Source organism: Microcaecilia unicolor, chromosome 1, assembly GCF_901765095.1.
Source record: "Microcaecilia unicolor chromosome 1, aMicUni1.1, whole genome shotgun sequence".
Classification (NCBI taxonomy): Eukaryota; Metazoa; Chordata; class Amphibia; order Gymnophiona; family Siphonopidae; genus Microcaecilia; species Microcaecilia unicolor.
Window position 1 is genome coordinate 615,838,632 of NC_044031.1, and position 21,462 is coordinate 615,860,093.

Here is a 21,462-nt window from a genome sequence, read left to right on the forward strand (position 1 = left end):
CCCTTTTCTCTCTAACTCAAACCAGGAAATACCCTGATTTTTATAGGTGCCCTCAGGATATGGGTAATATGACAGTAGATATACCTGATTGGATCTATGCTAATGTCATGGTTGTCACTGATTGGCTCATGCTAATGAGTAGCTTCTATCTTGCTAACATGGTTTTGTCTTTAGCTCGCTTGACCACAAATCTTAAGCAAGACCCTGCTCACAGGAAAGTCTCCCTCCTCTCTTGGACAGCTAGTTCCCTATTTTCTTTGCACCTGGTATGACTCACTCATTTCTCAACTTGTTTTTCTAACTTACATTAGAGAAAATTCCACTTTGTAACAGATACGGGCTTCCATTTTGTGCTGAAATCCTCCATTTTGTTTCCATATCTATTAACTTAACTTTTAGGCCTCAATCTGGGCTACAAACTAGGTCATACTTTTCCAGTAAGCTCCCAGTTATGTCAGCCATCAGATTTCTGACTCAGCCAAGGTCTGTAATGGCCTGAGCTCTATGACTGGGCCCGCCACCATTCCAGTGGAGGGGTCTCTGGCTGTACCATAATTATACAGATACATGGGAAGGGGGTCAGGTGAATGGGTGGGTGCCACTAGACACCAGGGATTATTTATTTTAGTTTGGGGAGGGAAGAGAGAGTGCCACTAGATATCAGGGAGTGTGGGGGAGGGTTTGTCAGAGAGATGTCAGGTGGGTACCACTAAACACCAGCAATTATTTTTTTTAGTTGGGGAAAGGGGCGTTCACTCATTGGGTCAGGCACCAATGCAGATGCTGGTGCTGTAGCGCTAGCTGTTTTTTAAAGTGTCATCCTTCTTGTCAGTGCCTGAGCCAATCACCACTCAGGCACTGATGTGAAGGTTGACATTTTTCAGTGAGCTCTGGATTACTGCTGTGATTTTAATGCAGCAGTAAATTGCATGCGCATTAATTATAGTTTTACTGCAACAATTTTGCTGGTAGAGCCACTTCTGTACCGTGAGGCTTTCTGTATTGATCTCACAATGAGGCAGTAGCCACATACAGATCAGTAGATTACTTATTTGCTTATCTTTATGCTGGATTTTTAACTGTGTTATTTATTTAAGTAAGACTGCAGTATATGAAGTCATAAGCTTAAACAGATAAGTTATCCATTTAAGTTACAACAGCCATTTTTTGATCCTTTATAAATAGATTAATGGGACTTGTAACTTTGTAAGTCTAAGTGCTTTGAAAATACGCCTCAAAGTTATCTGGGTAGTGCTGAATATCAGTGTTATCTGGATAACTTTAGCCCTGTCCCCAGAATGTCTCTTGACTCCCAGCTTTCTACACACATTAAAAAGTCCAGCCAAAGGTTATGTGAAAGCTGGCCCCAAGCAAAAGATTTATGCAGCAGGGGCATAGCCATAAGGGGGTCTGGGCTGGCCTGGGCCCATCCACTTTCATCTCACACCCATCCAGAAACAACACACCATTGGCATAGCTGGCAGGAATCCCCAAGCCCCACCAGCCAAAGACACCTGGAGCCCACCGCTCCCATCAGAAAAGCGAGGCAGTCATGCGCAAGAACTGAACATCCCTGCGGTGGCAGCATCGGAGAATCAAATTACTGCTGCTAACTGCTGTGCTTTTCTGGTGGGGGTGGCAGGCTCCAGATGTCTTCAGCTGGCAGAGCTTAGGGATCTCTGCCAAAGTATTTTAATTTTTGTACTTGGTAGTGAAGTGAGGGTAGGGGTGGGGACAAACACGGGAAGGAAGAGGAAATGTGTGTCCACGCATCTTACCCCATTGACCCACCCAAAAATTGCCTTCTGGCTACATTACTGTTATGCAAAGTTAAATGCATGAATTGTTTTGAATGTCTTCCACACAATGTTAAGATCTCTGGACATGAAAGTATCAGTCACTAGACTTGCATGTTGTTTGTACCTGTTTTAAATACAGCACAATGTAGGTAAGTGCTATAGTAGGAGAGGTTTCCAGAATCTGGATGAAAGACAAACAGCTGAAACAGATCTTTCTTCTGTCTATGGACACTGTCTTCTGGGCTTGAAATGTTCCCATACATTTGCTCCAGGGAGTCTTTCCACAATCAAATGTAGCTATTAGCATTTATATAGAAATAATTGAATGTTATCAACAGTGACTCATCTCGTGCCTTTATTGAGGTAAGGAGATAGTGGGAATTGTTCTTTGCTTCTCTACTGATCTTATCCCTATTTCTTGCCAATGCAGCGGACAATGGCTTGAACCCCGTGTGGCTTTTTAAACAGTTTGTCTTCGACATCAATAACCCGGAGTTTTCCTTCCTTCGCTTTGTGGTTTATGAGGAGGACATGTTCAGTGACCCCAACTTCCTGGCCCAGGCCACCTTTGCTGTCAGAGGCCTCAAAACAGGTGCAAATTCAAGTTTGCAAAAGATGAAAGGGATGGGTGGACTGAGTGTGTGACATCACAAGACTCACTTCCTCATGCTTCTGATCTGTTCCCAGGGTATAGGTCCATACCGTTGAGGAACAGTTACACTGAGGAACTGGAACTCGCCTCCCTGCTTGTCCACATAGAGATTGTCAATGCCAAGGTAATACTGTCAGATTATCTGCATCAGTACACAGTGTGGCCTATAAAAAATCATTAACAAATCATCTGCATCATTACAGTGCAGCTAATTAACACAAAGGTAGCACTGATGCATTATCCACATCACCACACAGTATAGCTTAAAATTTCCTTAACACAAAAGTGCTGTAACTAGGGCTGTACCGAATATTCATATTCGATTCGATAAGGCCTTGATTTAAATTTGAATATGAATAACCTGGGGCTCTGCTGTGCTAAACCCTACTGAAATAAACAGTTGATCTCTGATTTCCTATTGCTTCTAGGGCTGTACATAATATTCGTAATTGGTTCGATTCAGCCCCGAATAGTGCCCTGAATACATTATTCGTATTCAGCTGAATAGTGATTTGCATTTCAATACAAATAACTCAGGGCTCTACTGTGCTAAATTCTACTGAAATAAACTCTTGATCTATGATTTCATGTTGCCTCTTTTATTATTTGTTATGTTAAAGCTGAATGCCCATTATTCATATTCGGTATTTGTATTCAGCCGAATAGTAAAATATGCCATTCGGTACAGCTTTAACTGTAACACTGCTGCATTATCTGCATCACCACACAGTGTGGCCTGTAAGGTGAAATTTATTCATACCTGTTAATTTCTTTTCCTTGAATCCTGCCAAGGATTAAAAGGAAAGATTATTAACACAAAAAGTAACACAGTCCTGTTATCCACATCACCACATTGTGCAGTTATAAGGATCATTCACACAAAGGTAACACAGTTGCATTATCTATATCAGTACACAGTGTGGCCTATAAAGATTTTTAACAAGCAGTGTATCCTATAGAGCAGGGGTTCTTAACCCTGTCCTTGGGGCACCTCTAGCCAGTTAGCTTTTCAGGATATCCACAATGAATATGCATGAGATAGATTTGCATGCACTACCTCCTTGGTATGCAAATGTATCTCATGCATATTCATTGTGCATATCCTAAAAACCCAACTGGCTGGGTGTGTCCCAAGGACTGGGTTGAGAAACACTGCTGTACAGGTGATTAATAGAGAAGTAACACAAAGATAACACTGTTGTATTATCTACATCAGAACACTGTGGCTTTAAGGATAATTCACACAAAGATAGCACTGCATAATCAGTGGTGTGCTGGTAAATGTTTAACAACAGGCTCTCTCCCCGGTCCACCTCTGCGCGCCCCCCCCCCCCCCCCCCCCCCCCCCCCCACCAAATTGCAGAGCTGGCTATACCCTCTCTCCGGGGAAAAAAAAAATTTAAATGCTCCCAGGTTCCAATCTAATTCATGTTTAATGTGGGAGAAATTGCCATAAATAAGTAAATAAATAGATAGAAACTGTGAACGTAGAGCACCTGATTCCCATAACATGATGTCTGTTTTAGAAGCCCTTTACCAGGAGAAAAAACAATCTCTGCACCAATAACAGGGTTAGGTGTCCCTATAACCAGCCCCTCCAAATGACACACTGATTACGATTTATAACAAATTACTACTCTACCTATGAAAAGTTATTCCCTTATTATACTTCCTCTGTGTACATCCCTATGCATAAGCCGAAAGTCTCATGAGACCGCCCCTGGAAGTCTTGGAAGCCATTTTTAAAGAGTGATGCAGCTGCAGGAGGGTACAGTGCCTGCAGCGGGCAGAAAGGACTGGGGATCTTATCCACTAGACCACCAGGGACGCTGCCTTCAGGTATGCACTGGGAGTGGGACCCTTCGGCTCGGGGGAGCGGGGAGGAGGTCTGTAATAGGTGAGGTGGGGTGGGAAGGACACTGTAAAAAAAAAAGTTAAATTTTTAGAAATGCCACCGGCTTATGCATAGGGATGTACACAGAGGAAGTATAATAAGGGAATAACTTTTCATAGGTAGAGTAGTAATTTGTTATAAATCGTAATCAGTGTGTCATTTGGAGGGGCTGGTTATAGGGACACCTAACCCTGTTATTGGGGAGGAGAGGCAAGCCAGCTCACACTCCCAGAACAACCAGCTCGCAAGACGCCAAAGAATTTAACAACCGGCTCTTACAAGTCGGTGTGAGCTGACTCCAGCACACCACTGTGCGTAATCCACATCACCATACAGTGCAGTCTCTAAAAATCAATAACACAGTTAGGATTGCTGCACTATCTGCATCAGCATTTTGGGTATCCTATAAAAATCATCAACATACACAGTGCAGCTATAAGTATCATTAATACAACGATAACACTGTCGCATTATCTGCATCAGCACACAGAGCGACCATAAGTATCATTAACACAAAGATAAAGCTGTCGCATTATCTGTGACACAGTGTGGCATATAAAGATCAGTATCAGAGGTAACCCTGTTGCATTACCTGCATCAGCACACGGTGTATGCTATAGAGGTAGCAGCTCTATTGCATCATTTGCATCACCATACAACAGAGCATATAGAAATCATTAATGCAAAGCTAACACTTCTGCATTATTTCCATTTGGATGCAGCATGGCCTAAAGAGACCATTAACGGTAAAGTAATGCAACCCATTATCTGCATCAGCATGCAGCAGAGCACAGAGGTCATTAATGCCAAGTTAAAATTACGTTATCTGCATGTGCTTGCATTACACCTTATAAAGATCATTTACATTAAGCTAACAATGCTACATTATCTGCATCAACACTAAGCTATAGAGATCATTAACATCAAGCCAGGGGCGTAGCTGCTATGGGGCCACGGGGGCCTGGGCCCCCATAGATTTGGCCCTGGACCCCCCTGCCGACGACCCTCTCAACCCCCCCTTCCGCCACCAACCCGCTGTCGCCGTCTGCTACCTTTGCTGGCGGGGGACCCCAACCCCCACCAGCCGGTCTTCTTTCTTAATTTTGTTTCTGAGTCTCACGTCCTGCAAGCCACAGAAACAGAACAAAGCCTTGCGATCTGCAGGGCTTCGTTCTGTTTCTGTGAGTCTGACGTTCTGCACGTTGTACGTGCAGGACGTCAGACTCAGAAACAAAACGAAGAAAGAAGACTTCGGCTGGTGGGGGTTGGGGTCCCCCGCCAGCAAAGGTAGCAGACGGCGGGTTGGCGGCGGGAGGGGGGTTGAGAGGGTCGTTGGCAGGGGGTGGTCAAAGTTGTTGGTGTCAGCAATGGTAGGGCGGGGCGGGGGATGTTGGCAGTGGTGGCGGGGGGGGGGGCTAAAATGTGCCCCCTCACCTCTGCTCTGGACCCCCCTCCCGCTGAAGTCTGGCTACGCCCCTGCATCAAGCTAACAATGCTGCAATATCTGCATGTGCATGCAGCATGCCCTATAGACATATTTAATGGTAGAGTAGCACTGTTGCATTTCCTGCATCTGTGTGCAGCACGGCCCTCAAAGATCATTATCACCGAGGTAACACTGTCCTATTAATTGCATCCGCATGCAGTGCAACACATTGTGGTCAGTAACACTAAGGCTGCATTGCCACATTGCCTGTAGAGAGCATTAAAGTAACAATGGCACATTATCTGTATCCCATTACCAAAGACCCAACAGAGTGAGAAAACCGTAATATCGGTAAAAAAAGAACACTCTGCTCTGAACCACTGCCAAGCGAGGCCAAAACCTGGTTGTAAACAAATTGGTGTTAAAGGACCTCCGAAAATATAGAGCCAAGGGTGTCAGCCCAGTAATGCTTATGTGACTCCCACATACCATCATCCGTCTACAGTCCTTCAGCATATTAATAACTCTATACTTCCAAAAAATTATAAGTGCAGCATGAAGGTTCAATTTGAATTGTGTGCGTGACAGGAGTTTGGTCTTTGGATCATAGCTGATTGTATGAATTTTCACTATATGTTATTGTGAGACTCCCAAATGAGAGCGGGTAGTGGGTCAGTAGAAGAACATAGCCAGACAACAGGTATGAATGCAAAATCAGTATTTATTTAAGGGAATTCTCCGTCTGTTCCTTTCACAGGACCAAGATGTAAGGTAGGGAAACTTCTGCAGTTCAATGTTCAGTCTTAACAGCCTCTAGCAGCAAGCCAAGCACAGTCTGTGATTGCCAGGGTTGCCATGCCTCAAACACAGCCAACAAATCTGCAGTTTTGTTTTGTACTCCATGCTTTCCTACTCATGGCAGGCTCAATGTGGCTTACATATACAGGTACTTATTTGTACCTTGGGCAATAGAGGGTTAAGTGACTTGCCCAGAGTCACAAGGAGCTGCCTGTGCCTGAAGTGGGAATTGAACTCAGTTCCCCAGGACCAGAGCCCACCACCCTAACCACTAGGCCACTCCTCCACATTGGAGTTCAGGTCTGGTTCTGGCCAGACCTCAAAACCTTATGCAGTTCAGTCTGATAAATCAAATGGCTTACCTCAGCCAGGTTACAGCAAGTGAGATTTATTCAGTCAGGGCATATACTGGGGCTTCTCTTCCTCCCCTGGGCCTCTCTCACCCTGCCTAGCTCTTCCCTTTAAACTCCCCGGTCGGTCTCAACTCCGCCCTGCCCAGCTCACTTCCTCCCACAGCAGGACCTGTGCTGTTAATGTGGCCTTGGTTAGTTATAGAGGAATCTTTCTTAAGGGTGAGGGACAGTGTACTATATACCCTGTCACAGTTATATATGGAAAATTTTTGATTAATTTACTAGTTCTTCAAAGCATCTGCTTTATCATCACGGTCACAAAATATTTTCTGGCACTAGAGTGGAGGAGTAGCCTAGTGGTTAGTGCAGTGAACTTTGATCCTGGGGAACTGAGTTTGATTCCCACTGTAGCTCCTTGTGACTCTGGGCAAGTCACTTAACCCTCCATTACCCCTGGTACAAAATAAGTACCTGAATATATGTAAACTGCTTTGAATGTAGTTGCAAAAAAAAAAAAAAAAAACTCAGAAAGGCAGTATATCAAGTCCCATTTCCCTTTCCCTAGTACATTGAAGAACAGTGGACTAACAATGGTATGTGTGAGTCACTGAAGCAGTTACTGAACTGACACTCTTGACTCTGTATTTTCTGAGGTTCTTTGATTACTAATTTTTTTTCAAAAGCAATTTTTGGTTGTTTGTTGACATTATCTGTAACAGTATATTCTGTGGTCTTCTGGGATTATAAACACAAAGATAACACTTACATTATCTGAGGAGGGTTAAACTCCACTGATCTGTGAAATGGAGACATAATAGTAAGGGAAAACCCTGAGAGCAAACACCACAGCAAGAAGATACAAGGAGTTGGCCACGAAAAGAATGGATGACCACAGGAAGCATGTTGAATGACCAAGGAACCATCTATTGACCCAACACAAGCTGTGTTTCTACTTCTGCCTGCATCAGGAGTCAGATATGGTCATCACAGACGGTTATGAGTGTAATAAGCACTGACTAATATTCAGCAGAGTGCACAATAAAACCTTGAAAATAATCTTCTCAGAGAACAGCTCAGATACTTATGACTTCCTGTGGTCAGCCATCTTTCTGTGGCTGACTCCTGTCTTCTTTCTGTGGACTGGAGGGATATTGAAGACTCAGTCCCCATCCCGGTAGCAAGAAAGAACACACTATCACCTCCCATAGTAGTAACAGCTGCTCTTCAGCGTTATATTTTTTTGGAGGGGGGCTGATTGTAGGCAGAAGAAGGTATTCTAAATTGTCTTTACTGACCAGCTCTCACAATTTTTGGGAGGATGCAGGAAGAAGATGATGAGAACCTGTACTCCTCCATCCAGCAACTGCGGGACCGGGCCAATGAGCTCACTAACCAGGTGACCAGCTATGAGCACACCAACAGCTATGACTCTCGCTACCAGCAGCGTCTGGATGAGCTCCGTGCAGCAGAGGAACGCCTGAGAGAACTCACCGAAGTCCGCAACAGAAAGTAAGTGGGCTTAGCACTCAGCTCTGATGCTGCCTTCTGTGTTGTAAGACGCAAGGCCTTGTGCTTTTCTGAAACAAAAGCAGGGCCGCCAAGAGACTGGGCCGGGCCCCCCCCCCCCCCCCCCCAAGGTCATTGCTGCCACTGTCCCCCTCCACCTGTCCCCCCTCCGTCCACCACCGGGCTGGGCCCCCTGAATTCAAATCATAGCGCCTCACCACCTCGCTCCATGTGAAAGCGCAGCAGCGGCAGTCTGCAGATCGCCTCCCTTCGGGCCTTCCCTCCCTGTGTCCCGCCTTCGCGGAAGTTACGTCAGACAAGGGCAGGACACAGGGAGGGAAGGCCCAAAGGGAGGCGATCTGCAGACTGCCGCTGCTGCGCTTTCACATGGAGCAAAATGGTGAGGCGCTGTGATTTGAATGGAGGGGGCCCGGCCCGGTGGCAAATGGTCAACGGAGCCGCGGGCGGGTGGGACTGTGGTGCCGGGCCCCAATTTTGTCCCCCCTGCCCCCCCTCTCAGTGGCCCTGACCAAAAGTATTCAACATGGGGAACAAAATACATTAACACGAGAAGAAAGGAGCCAACCCTACCACTAAGGAGGTAGCAGAAAAGGGTAAAACAGAGAGAAAATAGAAAACCACATGAGAAGAGGCATAGGCAGAATTCTCAAAGACAGGGAGCACATTTTAGAAAAGGAAAGATGTAAAAATGCTGCAGTTTAGAAGCTCCAATCAGAACCTCTCTTTCCTTGCCACAATGCATATATTAAACAATTGTAAACCTAAGAGACTGAGATTATCCACCCACCAACATATCCTGGCTTACGAATAAGTCTTGTTCCTGTCATGGTATGTGCAAGGCAAATCTATTCAAGTACATTAGCCACAACTGAAGGCAGTTAAGGAACCCAAGGCCCATCCATTCTGCATAGTTTTTTTTCCTGATCTAGTGCTACAGACCCCATTTGATCTCTGACATCTTCACAACTGGGGATCCTTTGTGCTTATTCCAGGCCACCTTAAATCCTGTTACTGTTTTGCCTTCAGCACTATCCTGGGAGCAGGTTCATACACCCACCACCCTTTCTGTGGACACAGTAATATAGTAAATGACAGCAGATAAAGATAAGTGTGGCCTATCCAGTCTGGCCAGAAAGGTGTCTAAGGTTGTACCTTCCACTCCTTGGAGGTTACATCCTCTGCTTTTGTTTTTAGGGTTGTAACTGACGCTCCATGCAGGTTATGTCCTCTCCTTTTATTTTTAGGGTTGTAACTGATGCTCCATGCAGGTTACGTCCTGTCCTTTTGTTTTTAGGGTTGTAACTGACGCTCCATGCAGGTTACGACCTCTCCTTATGTTTTTTTTTGGTTTAACATTTTTTTTATTGGTGATATGGCATAGATTACAAACTCTCCTTATGTTTTTAGGGTTGTTACTTCCGCTCCATGCAGGTTAAGTCCTCTTCTTTTGTTTTTAGGGTTGTTACTGCCGCTCCGTGCAGGTTACGTCCTCTCCTTTTGTTTTTAGGGTTGTAACTGACGCTCTATGCAGGTTACATCCTCTTCTTTTGTTTTTAGGGTTGTTACTGCCGCTCTGTGCATGTTACGTCCTCTCCTTTGGTTTTTAGGGTTGTACCCGTAGCTCGTGCAGGTTAGGTCCTCTTTTAGGGTTGTAACTGCCACTCCGGGTAGTTTACGTCCTCTACTTTTGTTTTTAAGATTGTTACTGCCGCTCCGTGCATGTTACGTCCTCTCCTTTGGTTTTTAGGGTTGTACCCGTAGCTCGTGCAGGTTAGGTCCTCTTTTAGGGTTGTAACTGCCACTCCGGGTAGTTTACGTCCTCTACTTTTGTTTTTAAGATTGTTACTGCCGCTCCGTGCAGGTTACGTCCTCTCCTTTTGTTTTTAGGGTTGTTACTGCCGCTCTGTGCAGGTTACAACCTATCCTTTTGTTTTTAGGGTTGTAACTGCCACTCCGGGTAGGTTACGTCCTCTACTTTTGTTTTTAAGATTGTTACTGCCGCTCCGTGCAGGTTATGTCCTCTCCTTTGGTTTTTAGTGTTGTAATCTCCACTCCTTACAGGTTACATCCTCTCCTTTTGTTTTCTAGTGTTGGACTCGCAGCTCTGTGCAGGTTACGTCCTCTTTTAGGGTTGTAACTGCCGCTCTGTGCATGTTACTTCCTCTCCTTTGGTTTTTAGTGTTGTACCCACCACTCCGTACAGGTTACATTCTCTCCTTTTGTTTTTAGGATTGTAGCTGCCACTCCGTGCAGGTTACGCCCTTTCCTTTTGGGGACAAAAATAGTGACAGAATTCAAAAAGGTGTGGGATCAACACAGAGGTTCCTTATACATCAAGAGGATGGAATAAACGTATAGAAAATTTCTACTCAAAGTAAAGCTTAAATGACTTTCATACTTTAAAAAATGCATAGAGGAGTAACCTGCACAGCAACAATTATGATACTAAAAACAAAAGGAGAGGATGTAACCTGCACAGCTCCTCACAGGTTAGGTCCTCTTTTAGGATTGTAACTGCCACTCCGTGCAGGTTACATCCATTCCTTTTGTTTTTAGTATCATAATTGTTGCTGTACTTAGTACATGGCTACAATCAGGTGGTCCTTCTGTTCAGCTTTGGCGATCCCATATCACTTAGTGCCCTTGAGTGCAAGGATATACTGGATCTTGCTTCACGGAGGGGAGACTGTTTCTTGCAGTGTTGGTCTCCATTTTGGGATACCCTGACTCCACTTGCTCGCAGTAGAATTCTAAATGGCTAACTGTGTTATAAGATAAAGTTTCTTCTGGTGAAGAGGGGAGGAGGGGGCGATAGTTGGGAAGGGAGGGGGCAAGATTGGGGGATGCGGGGCATACAGAGAAATAATACTGACCAGATGTTTGAGTGTCTCATATTGTTTTATTATGTAATTGACAATCGTTTGTGTTCTGCTCACTCTTGTGTCTGGTATAAATAAAGAGGAAATAAATAATGGGTAAGGGTGGTGGGATAAAATTGTTAAAAGTCTGATGATGGTTTACACTGTTTTGCTTTCTTATGTACCTCGTGACATTGGAATACTGTGTACTCATATTGTCTGATCTGCTTACTTGGATTTGTCATCAATAAAAAATCTTTGGGAAAAAAAAAAGGTTTGGACAAGTTCCTGGAGGAAAAGTCCATACGCTGTTATTTAGATAGACGTGAAGGAAGCCACTGCTTGCCCTGGCATTGGTAGCATGGAATGTTGTTAGTATTTGGGTTTCTGCCAGGTACGTGTGACCTGGATTGTCCACAGTTGAAAACAGGACACTGGGCTAGATGGACCATTGGTCTGATCCAGTTTGGCTATTCTTATGTTCTTATAAAGATGCACATATGAATCTTTTAGAGTGCAACTGAAAAGGGGGCAGGGCCATGGGAGGAGCATGGATAGGTCAAGGGCATTCACTAAAAATGCACGTAGTATTAGAATTTGGGGGATCCACTCCTAATTTACATGCGATGATGATTTACACCAGGTTTCAGTTGGTGTAAATCCTCACACCCAAAGTTAGGCATGGATCCCGACACAATGCGCTATTCTATTAACGGCACCCAACTCGGAACACCATTTATAGAATATCACTCAGTGCTCATTTGTTTTTCAGCAGGAAATCTAGTCCTTTATGTCTTTGGTAAGATACAGTCACCAAAACGGAACACAGTACACCACAGGGGCATTATTGTCTCCTTGCTACTGGTTATGCCCCCTCTCTGTGCAGCTTTTCTACAGTTTTTGCAACCACATCCAAAGCGATTTTACCTGGGGCAACAGAGGGTTAAGTGACTTTACCCAGAGTCACAAGGAGCTGCAGCAGGAATCGATCCCAGTTCCCCAGGACCAAAGTCCACTGCACTAACCACTAGGCTACTCCTCGCTGAGCATCTTTCTGGCTAAAAGACCAAATTTTATCTGTAGACGAGACAGCACTGGAGAGTAGCAAAAGTGGAGCTGGCAATTACTTGTTCAGTACCAATATTCAGGTACTTAATGGATATTCAGACCACGGCCAGTGCAGCAAAGGGGGCAGGAGTGAACCCCACCCTCTCCTGCCCATAGCAGCTGCCTGTAGAAAATGGCTGCTGCTATCTCAAGCAGCAGCCTCGTAATACTTTGGTACTTTCTGGTTAAGTGCAACGGGATATCCACGGATAGCCCTGCACAAGTGATTTAAACAGAGAGAAACCTCTCCTGGCCATTTAAATAGCTTTGAATATCTACTCCCTATGTGTTTAAAGTTAGGCCTATGATGTACCCGACCTAACTTTAAACATACAAGCACCAGTGCAGTCGCCAGTCACTGCTGAGTTTGTGAATAACCTTAAGCACCAGTGCACCAGCAGAATGGCAGGCCCATGGTGCCTTGCAAAAATCTTCATACCCTTGTACATATTTCACATTCTGTTGTCTAAAAAGTACTCTGGAATTTGTTGCCGGAGAACGTGGTACGGGCGGTTAGCTTGACGGAGTTTAAAAAGGGGTTAGATAGATTCCTAAAGGACAAGTCCATAGACCGCTATTAAATGGACTTGGAAAAATTCCGCATTTTTAGGTATAACTTGTCTGGAATGTTTTTACGTTTGGGGAGCGTGCCAGGTGCCCTTGACCTGGATTGGCCACTGTCGGTGACAGGATGCTGGGCTAGATGGACCTTTGGTCTTTCCCAGTATGGCACTACTTATGTACTTATATACTTATGTACAGTTCAGAATAAAGTAGGTGTTTTTTTCACTGACCCACACAACATGCCCTACATTTTCAACGTGAAAGAACAATTATAGAAATATTCAAAAACCAAGAAACCAAAAAGTCCCATCAATTTTCTTTTTCTCACTCTCCCCTTCCTACCTTGTGTTTCTCCCTGTGGTAATTTTAATTTAGTTCTATTCCTCTTTTTGATTTTATTAAACTTCCCACGTAATCCAACTTACCTTTCATTTCCATGCTCTCATTTCCAACCCTAATATTTTTAATTTGTAAACCGTTTAGATACTTTGTTTTTATCTGCAGTATATTAAATTCAATTGACCTGTGAACTGCTTGTGTAAGTCTTTCACACCTATTGACTCAATGCTTGGTGAAGTCCCTTTTGCAGCCATAACTGTCATGAAACATTTAGGATAAGTATCTGCCAGTTTTACACACTGGGAAGGTACAGTTTTTGCACATTATTCACTACAGAATAACTCAAGCTATTTCCAGTTGGCTGGGGAGGGTCTGTGCGCTGCAGTCTTGCCACAGATTTTCTGCTGGGCCCAGGCCTGGGCCATTCATTTCTTTTTGAGCCACTCACATTGTTGCCTTTGTTTTGTGCTTAAGATCATTGTCCTGCTGGACGCTGAATTTTCTTCCCATTGCCAGGTCTATAGAAGAGCGGAACAGCATCTGCCTACATACTGCACCATCCACCTGTGCCTGAGTCTTCACAAACCTTCCTGTCCCAGCTGTTACAAAGTGTTTCCACAACATAGCACAGCCAACCCTCATTAGCAGAGCAATGTGCTGTGTTTGTTTAATGCGGTGGTGGTCATTTAGAATCACTATTCTTGTTTTGGATGTCTGAAAACTGGCATTTAGACATCCATATTGCATGGACGTCCAAATCCCAGTTTTATAAAGGCAGGACATGGACATCTAATACTGCAGTACATCCATATGGCATGGGGGCATGGTTTGGATGCATTTTGGGACTAGGGAGGGCCCAAAATATGGATGTCCAACTCATCACACAAGGGAAAGGAACATCCATTAGACATGTTACTTGTCACATTCAGGTTACAGACAAGTGCTCTGAGCAGCTATTCACTGGAAGGATTAAGGCATGAGACTTCCTTAATTCCCCCCCCCCCCCCCCCCCCCCCCAGTGGTTGTTGTTCCACTTCCCTCTCTCCTGAATGTGAAACCAGCAAGGGATGTCAGGCTGTATGCCAGCTTCCGGTTATTATGGACATTCTTAAGAGAGTAGTACACAGGTTTGAGGAGTAGCATAACAGTTTGTGCAGTGGACTTGGAACCAAGGGAACCAGGTTCAAATCCCACTTCAGTTTGTTTATTTTTTTTTTAATTGTGAGCGCTCCAGGGACAGAAAAATGTCTACTGCACCTCAATATATATGACACCTGCAAGCCTGAAGGTTATTGAAGTGGTGTACATTCAGGTACAGTAGGTAGTTTTCTGTTTCTGGAGGATTCACAATTTAAGAAAAAAAAATTACAACTAGCTGAAGTGGGATTTGAACCTGGGTGCCCTGAGTATCAGTCCACTGCACTAAGCATTAGGCTACTCCTGTGTACTGCATGGACCTCTGTGTGGCCATTTTATAAGATGGATGTTCTTCTGCTGCCACACATACGTCCATGTCCCTTGTTTTCCCCTGTTCAGAATATGGACATTTCAGTTTGTAAAATGGACGTCTGTGTACTGGACATATCTAGCATAAACATCCATCTCACATGTATTTTAGAACATGGAAGTCCATATTCTGAGATGGACATCCTTTCTAAAATGCTGCTCCAAACGTATCACTTAACATCGTCACAAAAAAAAATTCCACTTTGGCCTTATAAGACCACAAAACCTTCTCCCACACGTGCAGTGTCTCATACTGATTTTCTTTGCAAATGCTACACAGCACATCACATGAGTTTTCTTTAAATTGTTACAATCAACATTTTTCCAGTCTCATCCAGAGACTTCTGTAGTTCTTATAAATAATCCTAGGCCTCACTGGTCTCCTTTAACCCAGAGCTATTGACTGGAGGAATAACCTATTTGAGACGGTGCTTGGTAATACCAAATTGTTTCCACTTTATAATTTTGGACATGACAGTACCCCACAAGATACATTGAAATTGCTTATAGCCTTCCTCCAATCTGTACCTTCAAATATCTTTATCCTTCAGATTTTGGCAGCTGTATATTCAGCATGGTTAGACCTGAGCTTCATATTCACTTCATGCAACAAACAGCTCGATTCTTCATCCAGGAGTATTTGGATCAGCTCAGCTACTGTGATTTGCCACAGATGGGTTCCATTTAACTTAATATGGGCCTGTGAGGGCACTTTTTAGAAAAAGAGCTAATTTGGGTTTACTATGAAAAAGGGATGTGAAGACCGATGCAATCAAGACTGTTTCGGTTTCTTCTTCTTAATTAGTTTCTGAATAGTTCTATAGTGGAGGAGTAGGCTAGTGGTTAGAGCACTGGTCTTGCAATCCAGAGGTGACTGGTTCAAATCCCACTGCTGCTCCTTGTGATCTTGGGCAAGTCACTTAACCCTCCAGTGGAGGAGTAGCCTAGGGGTTAGTGCAGTGGACTTTGATCCTGGGGAACTGGGTTCAATTCCTACTGCAGCTCCTTGTGACTGTGGGCAAGTCACCTCCATTGCCCCAGGCACAAAAATATGTACCTGTAAATATGCAGACTGGATGGACTGTGCAGGTCTTTTTCTGCCGTCATTTACTGTGCTTTGAATGTAGTTGCAAAATACCATAAAGGTGGTATATCAAGTCCCATTTCCCTTTCCCCTCCATTGCCTCAGGTACAACAAACTTAGATTGTGAGCCCTCCTGGGACAGAGAAATATCCAGTGTACCTGAATGTAACTCACCTTGAGCTACTACTGAAAAAGGTGTGAGCAAAATCTAAATAAATAATAGTAAAAAAGTGTAGAGTAGGTTTTGTAGGTAAGTGAAACTAACTCCTGCTTTAATGCATTTCAAATTGTATTTTTTAGACAACAAAATGGGAAAAGTGTGCTTGCATGGCACTGTATTGAATGTGAGGAGGACAGGATTTAGGGGACCAAACCATTAGAAAATACATTTTGGTGAAAGTATAACGCTAGATAAGATACTGTTGACTTTCTGTAATGGAGTAACCTGTCTGGCCAGGAACTTTACTGCCATTAAATGCCCTCCTTCAGAGGGGCAGCACATAGCAGAGGCAACTCTAATTGCTTGATGCAGCTCTTTCAAAAGTGGGGAATAATTGCTAGCCACACTTTTACATTTTTTGTATCACCATTTTTTCTCTCTAATCCTTTCTCTTAGGCTGATGGAGAAAAAGAAGAGGGACAGACAGATGGCAAACAAGCGAAACTGAGACTTCCTGCTTCTCCCTCCGAGACCTTAATCCTTCATCATGGCGGGACCAGCACTTCTTGCTCCATAATTCTCAGCTCCCTTCCTTTTGTACCCCAGTAGAGAGGCAACACAACATTGTTTTGACTGGAGGGGCCAAACAAATTGATCCCCAGCCACCCAAAGCTCTTGAGTTGCTGATGCTGTACTGGGCAAAATCTTGGTTGGGGCCATGGCCCTGGTGCACCCCATTCTACTACCTATGCCCCAGTGCTTGTCTCAGGATCCCCCACCTCTTGCTCTAGACCTCAGTCTTTCATGCTGTGGCCCATCAGCTCTCACCTCTGGTACCCTACTTCTTATGGCAGGATTGCTAGCTTGCTGATAGGCCCTACACTTGCAGTGGAGTGTTGTAGTCTCTGCAAGGGAGGACATTTTCTCCTAGCTGCAGCCCTATGCTTGCACTTGCTGCATGCACAGATCTCTTACATCATTTGCAATCTGGCATCTTCTTCTACTGATACCAAAAACTCCACATAGTACAGATGCAATGATAAATGTGCCTTCCCACCATGAGTGTGCCAAGGGGTGAGAGGTCACCATCAATGGCAGTAAGATAACTGTGCCAATCACAGGCGTGGGACTGCTGATAGCACCTGACAAAACAAGCTTCAGGCCCTCTCCACAGTTTGTTTGGAAAAAGAAGACTTTCTTCTGATTTTAGCTGTATTTTTGCTCAATAGCCTTTGGTGCTCCATAAATATGCATAAATATGTGAGGAAGGAGAAAATGTGATGTCTGGGCTCCCGCTTCTTCTGCTCTTGTACTTGATGCAGCCTGCAGTTAGAGTTTTAGGATCTCCAGCGGATGCTGCAAAAGCCATAAACCCAATCCCAGGAAAGGATCTCAGCCCATGAGCAGCTCAACAACAACCTGAAAAGAGAAGAGCTGGGACACAGAGCAGATCTTTCTAGGTTTTTATATATATATATAAATATGCATATATATATTTTTTCTTTTATTTGTGTACATAAAATAGTCATGAGTTTGGTTACCAGCTACAGTGTTATGGTATGTCAGAGATGCACTAGCCCTGCAGGACATTTGTACCAGGCATAGACCGAGCCTACCAGGTTAGAGCATACACTCTCACTTGCTGAGACTGACCTCAGAGGTGCATGAGGAAGGTCAGAGTGTATCATGTATCCAGCACACCTTCCATCCATGACCATGAGAATCCTGCCACCCTTCCACCCTGATCTGGCCAGTTGTGTTGCAGGTCCTGTGTCTATTGCAGGCACTGGGAACAGTAGCAGTTCATAAGAAAAATTACTGTGATTATGTACGTACACTTATAGTTTTCTGAATAGGGGCTGACTATACTCCTTGTCTCAGATCAAAACAAAAGAATTTATTGTCTCAGGCTGAGGCTGTGTCCTTTGCTGTATCAGTCTTTGGAAATGTATTTGAATCTAAAATGTACTACCTGAAAACCTAAACAGAATTTTCCAAATTTAGACATGTGTATGGGATGAGGATGTAAACTGTGACTCACCTGTGGCAACATAACCTTACTATATTTTTGTCTTTGTCCTTTCCCTTTGACATGGCATGTGCAGCACTTAGTGAGAAGCATCCAGTCATGTTTTAAACCCCTTTTCATGTTGGAAGAGAACTGGTAACAGTGTACATGTAATAAGAGGTACTGGCCATAGATCGCTAGGGAGAATAGATTTATAACAGACTGCAGAGCCCTCTTAAGAGAACTGCATGCAACAGGCACCAATGGTCACAGTAGAATAAATAACTGGGAGCTGGCACAGTTTACCTTAGCCCAGGGTCCTCACATGCCACAGGTAGGTCAGGTTTACAAGACATCCACAATGAACATGCATGAAATAGATTTGCATACAATGGAGGTAGTGCATGCAAAATTATCATGCATATTCTTTGTGGATATCCGGAAAACTTGACCGATCTGCGCATTCAAAGACCTGAGTTGCCTATCCCTGCTTTAGACCCACATCATTTATATTAAAGCCATCAGACCTACTGTGCAGTGAAATTGCAAATGCAAAAGGAATATAATTCAGAGCTGTAATATCATTTGTGAGAAGTGAACCTGTGTCCATGTAGCTATTTTGCGTGGGTGGGTTCCTTCTTCCAATGGGCCTGCAAGCTCATTTATACCCTCAGCACTGAATAATTCTTTGGTTGGACTCTCAAATGTTATTGAAGCTGACAAACAATCCCCAAATCTTGTCACATCACATTAAACCAGGAGTCCTTAGGACACACCCTGCCAGTCAGGTTTCAGGAAACCCATAGGGCAGTGGTTCCCAAACCTGGTCCTGGAGGCACCCCAGCCAGTCAGGAGTTCAGCATATCCATAATGAATATTCATGAGAGATTTGCATGCAGATCTCTCTCATAAATATTCATTGTGGATATCCTTAACTCCTGACTGGCTGGGGTGCCTCCAGGACCAGGTTTTGGAACCACTGCCATAGCAAATATGCATGAGATAGATTTGCATGCACTGCCTCCATTAGATGCAAAGCTACCTCATGCATATTCATTGTGGATATCATCCTGGAAACTTGCGTGGTTAGGTGTTTCCCAAGGACTGAATTGAGAACCCAAGCATTAAGCGGAGGGTGAAGAGACAAGGGGCTCCTGCAGCATATAGCAAGGGGAAGATAAAGGAGAACTTAGCAGGAAAGAGAGACCAGCCAAGGAGTAAAGCAACACAGAGACACACCCAACAATGATGGACGGGGGTGGGGAGGGGGCCCCACAGCCTCAGATTCTCATTGGTTTAGGGATTAGAAACATTCCCAAAACCTTCACTCACTGCAATATTTCAAATCTCATTTTGAGAGGAAAGCACCGGGCTCTGACCCGCCTCACTTTGTTAGGGTAGTGCATCATGCAGTGACGATGTGAATGTCTAACAGTGTATTCTTTGTATGAAAATAAATCTATTTAGCCAATAGTTCTATGGCTTTTTTTTACTCTGTCATCATGCTCAGCCATTACTATTATGTGATCCCTAACTGTGTAGGTCATTACAGAATAGAAGCCTTTAATGTAATGTAAGGACCATTCATGCCTTCCCCTTGACCTTGTACTGAAAGCACCAACCTGGTTCTGGGATAGAACTTGGAGTTTGCTTGAACCAGACTGGTCTCCAGCTCCTTTATCTGTTTCTTATCCCCTTATTTCATCTGCTCCTGAGTCACCATTTCTCATGTCCCTGTCCCTTTCCTCTATCTCTCACCCTCTCCCCAGGCTCCTACACCTTTCAGCATTTCTTCCCTGGACATTCCAAGTCCTTCACACCATCTCTTTCCATCCTTCTGCAGCCAGCATGACACTATTCAGCTTAACACTACCCCATTTATACCCCTCATTCAATTACCAAATTCCTGAATCCCCATCAGTCTCAGCCCTTCTCTATCCAATCCTCAAGTCCCCACTCTCTCTCCCATCCAATTTCTAATTCCATACACTGCTTCCCCCTCCCCAACACACTTTTATTTCCCAAGTTCCTTCCCCTCATTTACAAGTACCTACCTAATTCACAAATCCTAGCTCCTCCCCCCCCCCCCCCCCAGGTACTCACCTACCCCAAATCCCTGCTGCTGCTGCTCCACTCACCTAATTCCCAAATCCTTGCCACCGCTGAAGCACCCACCAGACCCCAAAGTTCATATCATCTTTACCTCCCTTTTGCATGAGAATGTCTAGAAAAGGAGGCAGTAGCTAGCTATGTTTACTTCAGTTCTGCAGCATGCACCTGCACCTCCTTCTGTATGGTTTCATGAGTTATTCAAACTGCATGTGCTTTGTACAACTATAGGGGGCCCCAAACACCCCCACTGACCCACATTGGAGGGGGGAAGTGCTGACATATGCTATAGTTTGTAGCAAGATGTTGGATGCACTAGGCCAGTATTTCCTAAGTCCGGTCCTACACGAGAGATTTGCATATAATGGAGGTAGTGTATGCAAATCAAGTTCATGCATATTCATTGTGGATATCCTGAAAACCTGACTAGTAAGGAGTGCTCCAGGACCGGATTTGGGAAACACTGCACTAGGCTGCTGGCACTGGATTAGTGGCTTTTGCCAGTCCATAGCAACACCTATAAGCATGATATAGAAAAGCTTCCTATAATTCATTATTTTGGCAAGGGGATATAAGGATATATTTACTCAGCATATATTCATTAAAAAAAAAAGGAAGCTGTTCTTTCACCACACAACACAGGCAAAGTGAAATAATCATAGAAACATTTCAGCTGGTTGTGTCCCAGAAAGGAATTGTTTTCATGATGAAGGTCTAAGGCACTCAAGTGTGGTGGAACTGTGCATACAATGCAAAGGGGTAAAGATGCATGCATGCAGGTGTGAATGACGGGTGTCTTAAAAATACTGAACAATTAAGAAAAAAAGTGCAATCAGTAAACAACAGGTAACTGAACTATGGATCAATTACAAAACTATTTAAACAATTGTTTACTTTATAAAAAGTACCTGGGAAGATCAGGAAATATAGATGCTCACCAGTTATCAAATATAACTTTTACAGGGCTTTAGCAAAGAGCTTTCTCTCTCTCTCCCGAGATGAAACTAAGGCAAAGCCAGTACAATCCAAATGAAATGAGCTCCTGGGCCAATCAGAGTCCAGAACAACAATCTTTGAAAGTATACTGCTGACTGCCTTTCCAAAAGGCTTAAACAAAGAAAACAGCCTTGGTTCTACAGCAGCTTCAAAACATAAACATGCACCACCTGCTGGCCAAACTATAAAAATACACTTCAAGAAATAATTAAATCAGTTTTACAGGCTTAAAAACACACTGTTCTGTCACATGAGGCAAGGCTGCTGACCTTAAAAAAATAA

General features: G+C 44.0%; 1 protein-coding gene across 1 annotated transcript in view; it reads left to right on the forward strand.

Annotated features, from left to right (window-relative positions):
• LOC115480882 (1-phosphatidylinositol 4,5-bisphosphate phosphodiesterase gamma-1-like) overlaps positions 1-18,906 on the forward strand; it is a 258,382-nt gene extending 239,476 nt beyond the window's left edge. Inside the window, exons 29-32 of the mRNA XM_030219854.1 lie at positions 2,230-2,391; positions 2,487-2,575; positions 8,247-8,431; positions 16,524-18,906. Of these exons, the coding sequence (XP_030075714.1) occupies positions 2,230-2,391; positions 2,487-2,575; positions 8,247-8,431; positions 16,524-16,575 (488 nt within the window). The 3' untranslated portion in view covers positions 16,576-18,906. The remainder of the gene's footprint in view (positions 1-2,229; positions 2,392-2,486; positions 2,576-8,246; positions 8,432-16,523) is intronic.
• Positions 18,907-21,462: the final 2,556 nt, after the last annotated feature.